Source organism: Erinaceus europaeus, chromosome 16, assembly GCF_950295315.1.
Source record: "Erinaceus europaeus chromosome 16, mEriEur2.1, whole genome shotgun sequence".
NCBI lineage: Eukaryota > Metazoa > Chordata > Mammalia > Eulipotyphla > Erinaceidae > Erinaceus > Erinaceus europaeus.
The window spans coordinates 71922964-71941260 of NC_080177.1; the positions used below are offsets into that span (position 1 = coordinate 71922964).

Genomic DNA, 18297 nt, shown 5'->3' on the forward strand with positions numbered 1-18297 from the left:
TGTCCTAAGATAAGAGGTCCTTATAAGTCTGTTGAAAGAGCCGGTTTAGGCGTAGGGCGGAGGGAAGCTCATCGATGGGGCTACGAACTGAGTGCAGCTCGTCACTCTCTGTCTATGTCCCCTGGGAAGGTCTGAGACTGGGGCCATCTAGCGGCCCTAACAGGGCCCTCCCCGAGCCCGGGGAGGTGAGTTCCCAGAGAACGGGGCTCCGTGCGAGGGCAGACTGGGCAGGAGATGCCGCGGGCCCCCAGCCGGTCCCGGCGGATGCCTCCTCGACCGGAGCTTGGAACAGACTCACGGCCAGCAAAGTGAGTTCAATGGCTGAGGTGGGGTACCCCGCCCTGGGGGCCCCATAACCTAATTCAGACTACTCTCCCCCGTCCTCTTTTGCGAAGATTAATGTCTATATTTTTAATAGGGAGAATGAATGGTATACAGTTATTGGTACATGTTTTCTGCAAAACAGACTCAGCTCCAATTTGGGTCTTCCTCCACCACCTTGCACCAGAACCCCCTCCGCCCAGAGTCCTTTACTTTGATCTTTGATGCAGTATATCAAAGACTTTTCTTTCTTTCTTTCTTTGTCTCCAGGGTTATTGCTGGGGCTCAGTGCCTGCACCATGAATCCACTGCTCCTGGAGGCCATCCCCCCTCCTTTTTGTTGCCCTTGTTGTTTAGTTATTGTTATTATTGATGTCGTTGTTGGATAGGACAGAGAGAAATGGAGAGAGGAGGAGAAGATAGACACCTGCAGACCTGCTTAAATGCCTGTGAAGCACGCCCCTGCAAGTGGGGCTCCGGGGGCTCGAACCGGGATCCTCACGCTGGTCCTTGCGCTTTGTGCCGTGCGCTTAACCCGCTGCGCTATCGCCCTACGTCCGGACTTTTCTTTTTTTACATGTAAGTGACTAGATCCTTTGGCCAGAGAAACGAATTTGTTAAGATTTGGATTAAATGGAGAAAGTACTAACCAAACGGTGTTAGTTTTTAACAAGTTGTTTATACAAATAAAATTCTACTTTACACTACATCCTGAAGATACTTTTTTTTTTTTTAAAAGCAGAGCACTGATCAGCTCTGGTTTATGATGGTGCGAGGACTGAACCCGAAGCTTCAGAGCCTCAGGCATGAAAGTCTCTTGGCATAATCATTATTCTATCTACCCCCACCCAGACTCTCCTCTCCCCCCATCCTTTTTCTTTTCTTTTTAAAATGTTTTTTTGCTTTTATTTAATTTTTATTGGATAGAGACAGAGAAATTGGGAGGGGAGGGGAGACAGACCGAGAGACATGCAGCCCCGCTTCACCACTTGTGAAGCTTCCCCCTTGCAGGTGGGGACTGGGGGCTTGAATCCGGGTCACCGCGCACTGTAGTGTGAGCGTTTAACTAAGTGAGCCACTGCCTGGCCCCCTTCTTTTTCTCTTTTCACTTATTTTTATGGGGGGGGGAATTAATGGCTTACAGTCAACAATAAAATACAATAACAAAACACAAACTATTGTACTTACTGTTGAATGTAAAACATTAATTCCCCAATTAGAAACAAACAAACAAACAAACAGTAGTTTGTGCATGTATTTCTGTTTTCCATTTAGCAATTCAACTCCCTCTAGGTCCGCAGAAATCATGTTCCAGGGCCTTAACCCTCCCCCAACGCGAGTCCTTTACTTTGTTGCAATACACAAAACCCAGTCCAAATTCTGCTTTTGTGTTTTCTTTTTAAAAGATTTTATTATGTATGTATGTATGTATGTATGTATGTATGTATAAGAAAGATAGGAGGAGAGAGAAAACCAGGCATCACTCTGGCACATTAGCCAATCAGGCTCTCAGGCCACTTCTCCAGAGTCACTCCCGAAGAAGTCTCTCTCTGTTTTGGTCATAAGTTAGTACTTGTACTCCAGATTTTGCTCTGTTTGGAATTTTCCTTCCATTCCAACCTGGTGGCAGGCCTTTACTTCTGGGAGGCATTAACATATTCCTATGAACTGCTAGATAGTTCATTTCAGTCTCCAGGAGATTGGGGGAAGCAGAGAAAAGCTCAACCTGGTTTATTTCCACCCGGGGGCCTACCTTTCTTCCGGATTCCTGACAACCCAGGAACTCCACAGGTATAGAGGGCATGTGTTCCTGAAAGTGCCTGCATTTATTTATTTATTTGCTGCTTTGACTAGTGGGTGGATAGTGGATCTGGGGAACAATTCAGCCATATATATATTAATGATAGAGACAGGCAGAGAGGGCAGAGCACCAAAGGTATTACATCTCTAAACTAAGAAAAACCCTCTCGAGATTAGAATAAGCAAAATTTTAAAGAGAGGAGCCATAAGATTTGAGTCTTGATATTTACATATGAAATTGCAACGGCAGTTGTGATCTATTGCCACAGCTAATTAACAGTTTTTGTTCTTCAGGACACTTAAGATCTATTCACTTCACAACATAGTTATACAATTGCAGAACAATTATTTATTTATTTATTTATTATTTTTTACCAGAGCACCGCTCAGCTCTGGCTTATGGCGGTATCAGGGACTGAACCTGGGACTTGAGAGCCTCTAAGCATGAAAGTCTCTTTGGATAACCATTATGCTATACACCTCCACCCTACAATTCAGAACAATTTTAAGACCAACTTAAAACCCACTTTTTTTTTTCCCTCCCACGAAGCCTCCTTGACCATGATTTTTACTTTCCTAACATGACTTGCTCTTTCATCTACTTATTTGGTATTTACCATGAACATTAATTTTCAAAAGTCTTGTCTGCTCAGCTTGACTGTGCCTGAGGTTATGGAGTTTTACATCTCCACATTATTGTATATGAAAAAGAACACGACCCCCACCTGTAAGGGGGAAGCTTCAACAAATGATGAAGCAGGACTGCAGGTGTTTGTTTTTTTTGTCTCTGTCCATCTCTCTCCCCTCCTCAATTTATCTCTGTAAATAAAATTTAAAGTAACATAATAAAAATATAATTATGATCAAGTATAATTCAGACATTTTTTAATTTTTCTTTTTTTAATTTTTTTATTATTGGGGAATTAATGTTTTACATTCAACAGTCTGGCTTCTGTAATTGTGATTACAGGACAAGACGCGAGCCACCAAGTTAGATCAGTTTTCCCATGTCTCAGAATACTGAGGCATTAAGATTTGCAGTCACTCCCTTTTTCTAATCTGGAAATCCTGTTGGCCATAGACATATTTTAAAAATACATTTGTCTATATGTAAATGGTGTAGTGGACATTGAGATTGAGAAAGGAATAGGATTTTAAAGCATTATGAAGGATTCATTGCATACAAAGGTTACCTGACTAGGATGATAAAAGTAGGTCAAATTTGAAGGTTTTCTGTTATTTTAACATTTCTACATTTCTCATAGTTTTTAGTCCATAGTTTAAACCAAAGAAGATTCAGATAGATAAAAAAAACATAAATTTATGCATGATCCCCCACTTACCTTTGAATCCAATTTGTGTTATTACAATTATTAACGAATGAGAGAGAAGGAGAAAGGAGAACTAGAGCATCACTGACACATCCCATGCTGGGGACTGATCATCATGCTTGAGAGTCGAAAGCTCTGGGTGATGGAGATAGCCTAATGGTTATGCAAAAAAAGATTTTCTTGCCTGAGGTTCCAGAATCCCAGGTTTATAATTCCTGTGCCTCCACAAACTGTGGGGATATTGTGAAAGCATGGTAAGAACATAGGGAAACTCCCATCATAAAGATGGAGGTCTGAAAAGATACCCAACCTGTCAGCCTCTCCCTTTCAGGGGTCGAGCATGGAGGGAAAAAGCTTTCCTGACTCAGTTTCCCCCTGTCAGTGTCCCAAGCATCACAAGCATACACCCCCTAACACTTAACTCATTTCCTTATTATAAACCAAATGGTTTGCCTGCTCAAAAGTTCACCTGCTGTGATCACACATACTCCATATATCACCATTCTGCCTTGACAAAAAGGCTCTCTCTCCTTCCTATTTCCTTAACCCCCTCCTCCACTTTGATCTAACTCTATCTTATCTCTCTTCCTTCAAGGCTCCTCTCTCTCTCTCTCTCTCTCTCTCTCTCTCTCTCTCTGCTTCTCCCTTGCTGGGATAATTAACATGTCCTTCTAAATACCTTCAGCTAATTAACTCTCTTACCCAATTGCCACTAATCATTCCGGAACTCTCCCCTCATTCCTTAGAACCTTCACCATGGGGGTTCTGACCCTCAAAAGTCCACCATATTAGTTATACTCCTCTTATCCTATGGTTTTGTCAGTGTTTCCTTTTTATAAATAATAAATAAATAAAAACAAAATAAAAAAAATGTACTTATAATAAGGTTTGTCTGCTCTGCCGCTGCTTTATTGGGCTGTATCTGTTATTAATTCATTCGGGGGCCGCCCCTGGAAAGTTGATCACAAATTTGGCAATAATCTTCAGAACCTCTTCCTCAGTTTCTTTTAAAATGTTATTATTTTTATTATTTTATTATCATTAACTTTTTAAGTTTTTAAAATTTATTCTTGGATAAAGATGGAAAGAAATTGAGAGGGCTGCGGGAGATAGAGGTAGAGAAAGACAGGGAGACACCTGCAGTGCTTCACCACTCATGAAGCTTTCCCCTACAGGTGGGGACCAGGGGCTTGAACCAGGGTCCTTGTTCACTGAAATGTGAGTGCTTACCAGATGCGCCACCACCTGGCCCCATTTAAAATTTTTTATTAGTGATTTAATAGTGATTAACAAGACTGTAAGATAACAGTGGTACAATTCCATACAGTTCCCATCACCAGAGTTGCATGACCCATCCTCTCCACTGGAAGCTTCCATATATATTTTTTAAACTGTAATTCCAGACAGGATCCAAAGAAGAGTTTCACAATTTCTCCCCTGGCTTTTATGGAGATTTATTTTACCTTTCTGTGTTAGCCTCTTCAAGCACTAGAAGCCTCCCTATTCTTTATCTCTCTGGGAGTATGGGCCGAAATTCTTTCTACAGTGCAGAAGGTGGGAATTCTGGCTTCTGTAATTGCTTCCCTGCTGGACATGGGCATTGACATGTCAATCCATACCTTCAGCCTGTTTTGATCTTTCCCCATTGGGGTAGGGCTCTGGAGAGGTGAGGTTTGGGGACACACTGGTGAGGTCATCTGCCCAGGGAAGTCAGGATGGTATCACAGTAGCTAGCATCTGCAAGGCAGTAAGATATAAAGCAGGACAAACAGTTTAGTAAACAGGAACTCAAAGGTAGGAATAGAGCAGATGAAATTAGAGGCCTTCGTGTAGGGAGAAGCTAGAAGTCTACCTTAGGTATGTTTCTAGGGGCCCATGACTTCAGTATTTTGCCTGAACCTGATAGTTAATAGTTATTATGGTGGTAAGTGTGTGTGTGTGTGTGTGTGTGTGTGTGTGTGTGTGTGTTGTCAGGACCAACAGAGTTTCAGACTGCACCATTCCACAGTTCCCTTTGGACTTTTTTTTCCCCCCTTCAGAGAGAGGGTGAGAAATAGGGCAGCATCATTCACACTTGTGAGATTCCCCCAAGATACTCACATGTGGTGCCTGGGTCTTAAACATAATCGGTATACATAGTAAAGTGTGTGCTCTACCCAGTGAGCTATCTCTTGGGTCCAGTTTTGTTTTATTTAAAGGTATGAATAAAAGCTGGAAATATGGCCAGTGTAAAAGAGATGGAAAAAGTTAAGAGATGAAAAAAATAAACTGGTAGGGGTCGGGTGGTGGTGCATCTGATTGAGTACACAAGTTACCATGTGCAAAGTTCGGTTTCAAGGCCCTTGTCCCACTGCAGAGGGGAAACTTTGTAAATGATAAAGCAGTACTGCAGGTGTCTTTCTCCCTTTCTATCTTCTCTTTGCATCTCAATTTCTCTGTCTCTGCCCAATACATAAATACTAAAAAATAAACATAACAGAACAACTGGTAGAATCTTTCAACATGTCGGTGCTGGTTATCACCAGTTACAGACATCAAACAACTTCTGCCATTTTCCCCACTCCGCTACTTACAAAGTCTGTGTTGCCAGCTGGTGCTCCAGAAATAGGGAATTGAGCTGCCGTGTTAACTTCTCGACTGCTCTCCTGTTTTTTTTTTTTTTTTTTTTCCTCCAGGGTTATCGCTGGGTGCCTGCGCCATGCATCCACTGCTCCTGACTGCCATCTTTTATTTTTCCCATTGTTATTGTTATTATTTTTGTTGTTGTTGGACAGGACAGAGAGAAATGGAAAGAGGAGGGGAAAACTTAAAAGGGGGAGAGAAAGACAGACACTTGTAGACCTTCTTCACCGCTTGTGAAGCACCCCTCCCCCCGTAGGTGGGGAGCCGGGGGTTCGAACCCCCATCCTTGCACTTACACTGTGTGCACTCAACCCGGCGCACTACCGCCCGCGCCCCCTCCTCTGCTCTTAAACTCAGGAAACTGCTACTACTGTGGCAAAGCAGCAAAAGGCAGCAGTACATGCAGGGCTTCTAAGTGGGAGATACCGTAGACTCAGTCTAATTCTGGTCTCACTGCATGAAAAAAATCACAAGCCCAGGAGGAGCACAGACTGAGCCTGGACAGCGCCATGACCCCGCGTGTCCCAGAATCCAGTGCGGCCAGTGGGCAGTGCTCACTCCCCAGACCCCGCGTGTCCCAGAATCCAGTGCGGCCAGCGCTCACTCCCCAGACCCTGCGTGTCCCAGAATCCAGTGCTGCCAGTGGGCAGCCCTCACTCCCCAGACCCTGCGTATCCCAGAATCCAGTGCGGCCAGTGGGCAGCCCTCACTCCCCAGACCCCGCGTGTCCCAGAATCCAGTGCGGCCAGTGGGCAGCCCTCACTCCCCAGACCCCGCGTGTCCCAGAATCCAGTGCGGCCAGTGGGCAGCCCTCACTCCCCAGACCCCGCGTGTCCCAGAATCCAGTGCGGCCAGCGCTCACTACCCAGCATGTCCCGGGGCACGTCCACGCATGCGTGCTCGGAGCCCGCACAACGTGATCCCTCTCTCTCTCTCTCTCTCTCTCTCTCGGGGAGTTGTGCGAGAAACGACGTTTTCCCGCGCTTTTTTCTTGACTCCACAGATTAGGTATTTTATTTCTCCACTGAAGCTATTTCTCTGTCGAATTCTTTAAGGAGGTCGAGAATTCTAGGAGCAAGTGGCTGTGGGTCTCGGTACCTTGACGCTGCCGGCACCTCTGGACATTTGGAATGAAGGTCACTCACCCTTTCGACCAAGGCAGCATTTTGTAACAGAAGCCGCCAGTTGATAAACGTAAATATTTGTGGTTTGTAGTGGGCGCGGCACTTTCACTTTCCATACTGGGTGTTTTGATGTGGCCGGGACGTGCTGCCCATTGAGAACAGACTGGAGTATGAATGGACCTTGCTTTGAGGAGCCATTTAAGCAAGGATGATCAGTTTACAAATGTTTTAAGTACAAGCATAGCATCAGATGGCACATTCACAAGTAAACTGAGGATAAAAAAGTGCTTTATGCAAATTTTTAGGCTTTAGGTTTTTTTTTTTTTTTTTTTTTACCAGAGCACTGCTCAGGTGCGGGGGATTGAACTGGGGGCTATGGAGCTTCAGGCGTGAGAGTCTGTTTGCATAACCATTAGGCTGTCTACCCTCACCTTAGGGTCAGTCTTCTTGGGTAAAATAAGTTATTTTCCTTCAGATACTATCAGGTTGTTTGCTAAATATTTAGTCAATTAACACAGAAAAAAGACTCCGAGAGATCAGCATGTGAAAAAAGAAAAAACAAAAAAAAATGCAGCTTAAAATACTTCGTGCTAAAGAATGACTGAAATAAGTGCTTGAACTTTTTGAACATTCATCTGCCAAAGTGTGAGAAATGGTACTAAACATTCTGGCAAAGCGAATGGCTAGTAATTTGGATATCTGCTCCAGTATCGAGGAATGGCAAAGATCATTGATTTTTATTTGTGTGTACTTTGTAAATGTGATTAAGTTCCTCCCACCCCCATGTACTTTCCAGTTTGGACTTTAGTCAGATTCGTGATGTTTCCAGCGGGGACCTTTGAGTTCTTGTCTGGCTGGAATATAGTCAAGGAAAAGAGACATCCAAGAAGCCTTTTAGGACCACACAATAGACGAGGGGATTTAAGACCCAACATTTTCTCTGAGGAAAGGGGAAAATACGTTGAGTATTTATGGCAGTGAGTCACGGCAGGGAGTCAGGAGTGAGCTTCATGCGGAGTTGATACCGGTGAGTCCCCAGTCCCAAACCCTCTGCCATTTGCTCTCTCTCTCTCTCTTTAAAATTTTTAAAAATTATTTATTGGATAGAGACAGACAGAAGAATTGAGAGGGAAGGGGGAGAGAGACACCTGTCACCCTACTTCACAACTCAGAAAGCTTTTTCTCTGCAGGTGGGGACAGGAGGCTTGAACCCAGTTTCTCTCTGTGTTTGGTAAGGTCCCGGCTGGATCTGATAATAGAGTGGAGCTGAGCTAGTTCCATGGAGCAGAGACTTTACTATTTTTAAAAAATATTTTTAAAAATATTTATTTATTTGTTCCCTTTTGCTGCCCTTGTTTTATTGTAGTTATTTTTGCTGTTCTTCTTCTTCTTCTTCTAGCGTTTGCCCTTCTTCCGTAGCCAGTCAGCAGCGTCAGGTTGAGCCTGATGTAAAGTTTCGAGACCTCCTTTGAATCTGGAGAGGTGGCAGTCGTTGACTATGTGGGTCATAGTCTGTCTGGAGCCGCAGGGGCAGTTCGGGTCGTCTCTGGCTCCCCAGCGATGGAACATAGCGGCTGTTATTGCTGTTGTTGTTGGATAGGACAGAGAGAAATGGAGAGAGGAGGGGAAGACAGAGGGAGAGAAAGACAGACACCTGCAGACCTTTTTCACCGCCTGTGAAGCGGCTCCCCTGCAGGTGGGGAGCTGGGGGCTCGAACCGGGGTCCTTAGCCGGTCCTCCTGCTTTGCGCCACCTTAACCCACCTCTCTGGACTTTACTATTCTGAGGGTTTGCTACTTTAGACACCACGGGGTGGCTCTGTTTGCACTGGAAAGTCCGCCAGTTATGCATGACTTGGCCCCATGTCTACTACCCTTGCAACTAACAATATTAAGTTGTCTCCCTGCCAGGAACAGCCCGCCTAGTAGACGTGTACCAGTGACTGCCAGGTGGAGCCTTTCTATAGAAAGGTACCCCGCAGCAGTAACTTTCTCCCTCACCACTACCACCCCCCCCTTTTGTTTCTTTGTGGAGCTGGGGCCTTGTGCATGAGTGATTTCACCTTCTGAGGCCGACTTCTTCGTTCAGAGAGACAGATACCTTAATACTGGTGCTTCCCCAGTCCGGTAGTACTCTCGTGAACCTGAGCCTGGGCCATGCGTGGCCTTCCCACCGAGCTATTGCTCCAGCTCCTTAAAACCTGTTCCTAGTCTTTTATTTTTTTCTTACCAGAGAACCGCCAAGCTCCTTTTTATGGTGGTGGCGGTAGGGATTGAACCTAGGATCTTTGGTGCCTCAGGAATGAAAGTCGTTTTGCAGAACTACTATGTTACCACACTCACCCACCCCAGCATTCCTAAAGTTTTTCCCCATGACTTTTGTAGTAGTTTGCATAGAGAAACACAATATTCTCAAGTGATTGAAATCAATGTAAAACATGATTAATTCTAAGAAATATAAAATGGATAATAGAATGAAGACATAGATTTTTTTATTTATCTCATGTTCACTGCAATTTGACTTACACTGACCCTTGCTACTCTTTTCAGTGATCTTACTGTGTGCTATGTCCTTGTGTGAAGACATGCTGCTTTGTAATTATCGCAAGTGTCGCCTCAAGCTGTCTGGCTATGCCTGGGTCACTGCCTGCTCTCACATCTTCTGTGATCAGCATGGCAGTGGCGAGTTTAGTCGTTCACCAGCCATCTGCCCTGCCTGCAATAGTACCCTTTCTGGAAAGCTAGATATCGTTCGCACGGAGCTCAGCCCGTCAGAGGAATATAAAGCCATGGTATTGGCAGGACTCCGGCCAGAGATTGTGTTGGACATTAGCTCCCGTGCGCTGGCCTTCTGGACATACCAGGTTAGTGCTTATCAATGAAATTACATTAGCATGAGTACATGATTTCAAAAATATGGGAAAGATTTTTTTTTTAATGACTGTATGGAAGAACGTCTTTGAAATAAATTGTATTCCTTTTTCCCAAAGTAATATTGGGTTGTCAGGAAAGTCTTTTTCCTATGCAAAAATGTGTCATGACTTTTCTGACAACCCAGTATTTTTTGTAAAAAATCCAAAAGGAGGAAAGTAAACCACCTGTAATTCCATTACTCAGAACTATATATATATATATATATATATTTTTTTATTTTACAAATTTCTAGATGTTATATATATCTTATACCTATATGTATATTATAAGAATAGAATGATACTATACATACTGCTTTTGTGGCCAGCTAAAGCTGATAATCTAGTAAGTCTATTGTGAATATTTTATTATTTAGAAATTAATTGGTCTGTAGTCATTTTAATTACTGCATTGTGTCATAATTCATTTCAGGTTATTAAACGCTGTAATAAACATTCTTTTTTACAATTTCTTTATTGGGGAATTAATGTTTTACATTCAACAGTAAATACAAGTTTGTACATGCATAACATTCCCCAGTTTCCCATATGACAATACAACCCCCACCTGTCCTCTTGTCATCCTTCTTGGACCTGTATTCTTCCCACCCACCCACCCACCCCAGAGTCTTTTACTTTGGTGCGTAAACATTCTTTTAAAAAAATATTTATTCCCTTTTGTGCCCTTGTTGTTTTTTATTGTTGTAGTCATTATTGTTGTTGTTATTGATGTCGTCGTTGTTGGATAGGACGGAGAGAAATGGAGAGAGGAGAGGAAGACAGGGGGAGAGAAAGACACCTGCAGACCTGCTTCACCGCTTGTGAAGTGACCCCCCTTCAGGTGGGGAGCCGGGGGCTGGAACAGGGGACTTGAACTGGGATCTTCAGGCCGGTCCTTGCACTTCGGGCCACCTGTGCGTCACCCACTGCGCTACCTCCCGACTCCCTGTAATGAACATTCTTATTTGTCTTTGGTGCCTGCTTAGATTTTTTTTTTTCCTGTGGTGAACTTTAATTAGTTTTTTGGGTACACTGTTATAACTTGCATTTACATTTATAAAAATGTCTCCTTCACGGTTCTGTATGTCAAAGCTGGACATCATGTTACTACGCAGGAAGACCCAGGTTTAACCTCAGGTTTCCACTTGCAGTGGGCTGTGAAGTAATTATAGAGAAAAATACATGGAGGGAGAGAACGAGTGATGCCCTGTATTTTTCTCTATAAAAAAATAAAATAAAATGGGAAAATGGCCACGCGGAGTGGTGGAGTAGTTGTGCAGGCACTGAGCCTCGCTGATAATCCTGGTGGCAAAAAAAAAAAAAAAGGTTCCATTTGTCACCCTTCAAATAAATATGCTTATTGTACTTTATGGGTGAGGTGTTCCTCTTACATTGTCCTGTATCTTTTAATGCTTACCTTAATTGTTTTCTTTTATTCTCCACTACAATCATCTACATACTATTTGTGTCCTCTCATTGGGAGAGTTCTTTAGATCAAGTTAAAAAAATGTATATATATCCACCAGGGTTATCGCTGGGGTTTGGCGACTTCATAACAAATCCACCACTCCTGGCAGCCATTCTCTTTCTTCCCCTTCCCCTTCCATCCTTCCTTTTTTTGGATAGAGACAGAGAAATTGAGAGAGGGAACCACCTCCCAGACTACTTACTAGCTACGGTATTCTTTATCTCTCAGTATGATTTCTTTCCTACTGTCTCTGATTCTGTTTATGGTTTCATCTATTGACCTTCTCGTTTCAGTGACCATCCTACGACCTTAGTTTTAATGTCCTTTTTTTATTTTTATTTTTATTTTTTAAAATTTTTTAAAAAATATTTATTTATTCCCTTTTGTTGTCCTTGTTGTATTATTGTTGTTGTTACTGATCTTGTCATTGTTGGGTAGGACAGAGAGAAATGGAGAGAGGAGGGGCAGACAGAGAAGGGGAGAGAAAGATAGACACATGCAGACCTGCTTCACCTCCTGTGAAGAGACTCCCCTGCAGGTGGGGAGCCGGGGGCTTGAACCGGTATCCTTCCGCTTTGTGCCACGTGTGCTTAAACTGCTGCGCTACCGCCCGACTCCCTTTAATGTCCTTTTTTAGGAGGCTCAGATCTGTTGAATTTTTTTCCCCCAAGTTGCTCTCTTGATCCAACACAGTAAGGTAATTGCCTTTGTTTTCTCATTTTTTAAATAAAGAAATTATTATTATTATTTAATTTATTTATTTTCACCAGAACACTGCTTAGCTCTGGTTTATGATGGTGTAGGGGACTGAACCTGGGACTTTAGAGCCTCAAGTATAAGAGTCTCTTTGCATAACTGTTATGCTGTCTACCCCCACCCTCTCATAAAATTTATTTTTTATTTTTTATTTTTTTTATTGTTGTAGTTATTATTGTTGTTGTCGTTGTTGGATAGGACAGAGAGAAATGGAGAGAGAGGAGGGGAAGACAGAGAGGAGGAGAGAAAGACAGACACCTGCAGACCTGCTTCACTGCCTGTGAAGCGACTCCCCTGCAGGTGGGGAGCCGGGGTTCGAACCGGGATCCTTAAGCCGGTCCTTGTGCTTTGTGCCACCTGCGCTTAACCCGCTGCGCTACAGCCCGACTCCCTAAAATTTTAAGTGATTTATTTATTAATGGGGAAGAGGGAGAGGTATAAAGAATAAATCAGAGCATCAACCTGGTGTGTGCAGTGCTAGGAGTCAAACTTGGGACTTTATGCTGACAAGTCTGCTGTTCTAACCTCTATGTAGCCTCCTAGACCGCCTGTTGTTTCATGTTGCTTGAGGATTTAGGCCCAGGGGAACTGATTTTGCCGCTGTGTAGTTGCTGTGGGTGGGGGTTGATTTCAGATATACAGGTCGTGACGATGCTGTGTGCACTTTTGGTCTGACATGGCACAGACTTTGACAGGCTTTGAGCCTGTAATGATCATCCCATAATCTGCCCCGGAGTCTGTTACTATGGAAACTGGATTCTAAGATGGTATCTTAGCCAGAGCTCCAGCAAACTACCATGGGTCAGGGTCTGCTGCTCCCGAGTTAATTTCCCTTCCCCTTCATAGCTTTTCATTTCTGTTTCACATCTTGGAGAGCTGTAGGAATAGGATTGGGGTGTCAGGATTTTGGTGCCGTCTCCCCTCTGCTTATTAGAGTAGAGTCCCCTCTGATAATCTTGTGTGACTACAGTTGTTGGAGGGCCTGTATTCTTCAGATGAGAGTGTGTCTGTCTGTGTCTGGCTACCTGGATGCAGACCCTTTGTTCCTATCGTCTAAAGTCTGTTGCTGTGCTTGTCTGCCCATGTACTGTTTGGCTTTGTTCGCAATTCCAGGAGGAGCAAAATACAGGTCCTCTCTAATCGGCCACAATGGCACCATCTCTTCTCTTCTTGTGTTTTATAAAAATTTTGCCACGTGCACTTTTGAATTTCTTACCTTAAAATGTTTCTTGTTCTGTCTTGGGGCAGGTTCATCAGGAACGTCTCTATCAAGAATACAATTTCAGTAAGGCTGAGGGCCATCTGAAACAGATGGAAAAGATCTATACTCAGCAGATTCAGAGTAAGGACGTAGAGTTGACGTCTATGAAGGGGGAGGTAACGTCCATGAAGAAAGTGCTGGAAGAATACAAGAAGAAATTCAGTGATATCTCTGAGAAACTTATGGAGAGAAATCGTCAGTATCAAAAATTGCAAGGCCTGTATGATAGCCTTAGGCTACGAAACATCACTATTGCTAACCAAGAAGGTAACGTTGACTCAACCATGTTTACACAATCTGGTGTTTTTGGCTTCCCTGTAGGTAAGAAAGGACATATAATATTCATTATCTTTCTTTAAGTTAGTGATTTTTCCACACTGTAGACTACTTAGTTCCAAGGAGTCATTTAAAAACCTAAAGTTATGTATTATAATAGATTCTTTATGTTCTTTAACCAGTGTCTCAACCCTTACATCATCATGTACATCTATTTCTTTATCTTTACTTATTTATTGGGTAGAGACAGAGATCGAGAGGGAAGGGGGTGACAGAAAGGGAGAGAGATACCCGCAACATAGCTTCACCACTCACAAAGCTTTCCCCCTGCAGGTGGGGACTGGGGGATCGAACCCGGGTCCTTGTGCATTCTGACATGTGCATTCAGCCGATCATTCAAGTAGGATAAAGGAAATGCGTTTTTAAAACTCAAGCAGACTGGATATTTGTCTTTTATCCTGTCAGAGTAATCCATGAAAAGAAAAAGTACACAGAGTTATCTTAGAGCCTACCCTCTTAAAACATTTCCCGTTTTCTTACATCATGCTTCACATGTCAAAACTGCACATTTTGGAAAAAAAAAATTATTTGTGAGAGAAAAACCAAGGTATCTCTCTGGTACATGGGACTCCAGGGACTGAACGCAAGAGCTCGTGCTTGAGATTTCAATGCTTTATCCACAGTGCCACCTTCTGGGCATGGTTGCACAGTTTTTAAGTGATTGGTTGATTATTTCTTTGCTCATCTAGTCATCAGATACTTAATTCGTTTCTTGTGGCACCAGGGTCTCATGTCTTCAGGATTTCATTGTTTGAGGTTGCTTTTTATTCAGAGAGAGAGAGAGAGAGAGAGAGAGAGAGAGAGAGACGGGGAGGGGGGAGGCCATGACACCAGGGCCTCCCACAGTGCTGGGGCTTGGACCTAGGTCATTCATGCTTCCTGCCCAGTGAGCTGCCTCTTTGGTACATTAAGCATGTCTCTTTACTTTTTATATTAAACATCTTGTATGTGCCAGATTGCTAGACATGACCCTAGGCAATAAGGAAGGAAAGATTATTGAGGTAGGAATTCTGCCCTTTAGAAGTTCATGATCTTGGATGATTCCAGCTCTTTTCTGCTTGGTAGGGGTCTTAGTAGATCTTATAAGCCTCTTGTCTCTTTGTGAATTCTCCCCTTCTTTTTATCTACTCTTGATAAACAGAATCCAATAATTTTTGTTAGCCTATTAATATTGCTTTTGGCAATGCAAAAAAAAAAAGAAACTTCATGTGCATTTCCATAAGTACTCTTTTTATGTTTTTATTATACTCTGAGGAAAGACATTTGGTGGAGTAAGGAGATGATATCCTAGAAAATACATAAAATGAAACAATGAAGTTAAATCAATCAATGGTTGGAGGAGGTGCCTTGTGGTGGCACACCCAATAGAGTATACACGTGATAGTGCTCAAGGACCCAGATTGAAGCTCCCAGTTCCTACTTGCCAGGGGGCTGGAGGTGGGGGAGGGGGGAGGAGCTTCACAAACAGTGAAGCAGATGTCTTTCTCTCCTCTTTATCTCCCCCTTCCCTCTCACTTTCTCTCTATCTCTTTCAAAACAGACGGAAAGAAAAGAACGATTTAAGGGAAATCAGACGTTAGAGTTGAAAATAAATAATTTCTATATAACTTTATCTAATTGTATATTATAGTTATAATTGAGTTCATAAAAGTGTTACTTGTATATGATTATATATGGTCACTGTTGTGTTCCCTCATATTTTTTTTTTTTAAAGAAAGAATTAGAGCATCACTTTAGCATTTGCAGTGTTGAGACTAGAACTCAGGACCATATGCTTGCAAATCTTTTGCTCTGCCACTTCCCTTTTCCCTTGTTACTATGCAGATTTATTCCGATGTTTTTCATACTCACTAGTTCTTTTTTTTTGATTTTTTATTGGAAGGTAGATGGTTTATAGTGTAATTGTTGGCACATGAGTACAATTTCTCATCTTACCAAGACAGGTGTTTGTAAAACACTCTCACCCCCTAAATTAGGCTTAGGCCCATCGTCATGTATCAGGACTTGAAAGCTCCCTTCCCCCTACCCTGTCCCTGTCTTCCTTCCTATAGTCCTTTGCTTTGGCACAGTGCACCAAACTAGTCTACACATTTATCTTTTTACTGCTTGTTACCATTTTCGAAGCAGATAATACTCAAAACATTTTCTTTTAGTTACAGATTCCTTTGAAGGCTAGAAATTAAGGATGCAGTCAGTGGAAGGTTATTTTAATTGGGATTATGAGTATTTGGCAGCTTTTTCATAGCTGAAATATTTTTCTAGAGTGTCTATACTTAAAAATTATTCTTAAAAAACCTGGTAAATGGGAGTCAGGCTGTAATGCAGCGGGCTAAGCGCAGGTGGCACAAAGCACAAGGACCGGCATAAGGATCCCGGTTCGAACCCCGGCTCCCCACCTGCAGGGGAGTCGCTTCACAAGGCGGTGAAGCAGGTCTGCAGGTGTCTATCTTTCTCTCCTCCTCTCTGTCTTCCCCTCCTCTCTCCATTTCTCTCTGTCCTATCCAACAACGACAACAACAATAATAACTACAACAATGAAACAACAAGGGCAACAAAAGGGAATAAATAAATAAAATAAATATTAAAAAAAAACCTGGTAAATGATTGAATACTCACTTAGGTATGTAAAAAATATGGGTATAGATTTACATGGTATTTCTTCAAAATAGATTAAACAGGTAATGAATGAATGAAATTGTGGCATTACAAATTTTAGCTCCACTAAAAGCATATTTCATTGTGTCACATTACTTTTGGTGATGAGTCATGGCTGTTATTGGAAACTGTCTCACTAAAGAAGGTACAGAAATCTCTCCTGGGAGCAGAAAGGAACAGGGATCATTGATCTTATCCAACTTTAAGTTTGCATTTTATCTATCTCATGGGAGCTGAATTCTGTTGATTTAATTAATTAATTAATTTTTTTTTTAGCCTTATGTTCCTAAGTAAGTGCTCTGTAAGTAAATAGATGCTTAAGTTCTTGTCTTATTTTTTTCCCCATAGGAAACAACTCCTCCAAGTTTGCTTTGGACGCTACACCAGTGCGAAATCAGGGTGGTGGAGATGGAGATTTTCAGTTTAGGCCATTTTTTGTGGGTTCCCCAGCAGCACCTGAACCGAGCAATAGCTTTTTTAGTTTTGCTTCTCCAAACCGCGAGTTAGAGCAGCATCAAAACCCTAGTCGGGCCTTTAAAGTAAAAAGAATTTAGTTTACCTTTCAGGAAGCTTCACCTTTCACTTTTAGTGATTTCATTTCACGGGGGTATCTTCTTTTTTGAGACAGGAGCGTCCAACCTGCTTGCACCATTGACATCTTGAAATCGTCTTCTCTGTTCTCCTTACAAGAAGCTCAGTGGCAGTGGGGTGTCAAAAGTCTGGTCTCTTTTTCAGTTTCCACTATTTACAGCACAAACATTATGTTAACCTCCACTTCCTGTGGATGCTGTGCTTTCTTCACCAGTCATGAAAATATCACAAGATTGGGTGCTCTGCAGACTTTTTTTTTTTTCTCCTTTTTTCTATTTTTATTCTGACTTTGAGCTGTGGGTTTACAAATATGCTGTGAGCACCTCTGTTAAATGTCTGCATTGCATGTTGGCTTCTGGAACTTATTCATATTTGTGTGTGTTCATTTACATTGAGATGCTGTTTTGCCTATGTTTTTATGCTAAGATTCTGCTCTCAGGAAATGACACGGATGTCTGTGACTTGCTATTTGGGGATGCACATTTATTTGTATTTATTCATGTACTTACCCTTGTTTCAGTTTGTCTGGGGATGTACTCTTAATGGATAAGAGTACGATTTGATGCATGTATGCTCTATACCAATTTCTATTTCAAAGTTATTCACATTGATAAAGTTATTTTGTAGGCACTGCTTGGCATTTATTAAAAAATAAAATTATATCACTGCTGCCTTCCGTACTTACTTAGGAATGCATTCTTTAGGAAAAATACTGATGTTATTAATCTCAGAAGATTATATTAGTTTAAATACTTTTGGGGATTTATTCCTTGTTTTTCTTTACTAAGTACTGAATATTCCTGACATTTCACAAGTAACTTATTTTAAATGTTACTTTGAAGAGGCCAGAGAGGTGGTTCAATGTAGAGTGCAAGCCTTGCAGACATGACTCTTTGGGTTAAATTTCTTGCACTGAACTTTAAGCAGTAGAAAAAGAAAGAAATTGGGGCCAGGTGGTGGCACCCCTGGTTAGGCACTCATGTTACAGTGCACAAGGACCTGGGTTAAAGCCCTTGGTCCCTACCTGTAGAGGGAAAGGTTCATGAGTGGTGAAGCAGGGCTGCAAGTGTCTCTCTGTCTCTCTCTCCCTCTGTATCTCTCCCTCCCCTCTCAATTTCTCT

The 18297-nt window shown here is 42.3% G+C and overlaps 1 protein-coding gene and 1 pseudogene across 6 annotated transcripts; one reads left to right on the forward strand and one right to left on the reverse strand.

Annotated features, from left to right (window-relative positions):
- The first annotated feature begins 6 nt into the window (after window positions 1–6).
- On the forward strand, window positions 7–17846 carry CCNB1IP1 (cyclin B1 interacting protein 1). Of its 6 annotated transcripts, none has more exons than XM_060175408.1 (5): window positions 8–308; window positions 7130–7268; window positions 9748–10061; window positions 13582–13915; window positions 16934–17846. In XM_060175408.1, the coding sequence occupies exons 3-5, from the start codon at window positions 9765–9767 to the stop codon at window positions 17137–17139; spliced, it is 837 nt and encodes a 278-aa protein (XP_060031391.1). In that variant the 5' UTR covers window positions 8–308; window positions 7130–7268; window positions 9748–9764; the 3' UTR covers window positions 17140–17846. The 6 variants fall into 6 exon arrangements, with proteins under 6 accessions (XP_060031394.1, XP_060031391.1, XP_060031392.1 ...); XM_060175409.1 differs by having other exon boundaries at window positions 7133–7268; XM_060175407.1 differs by lacking the exon at window positions 7130–7268.
- Window positions 4842–4956, reverse strand: LOC132533652 (small nucleolar RNA SNORA26; annotated as a pseudogene).
- Window positions 17847–18297: the final 451 nt, after the last annotated feature.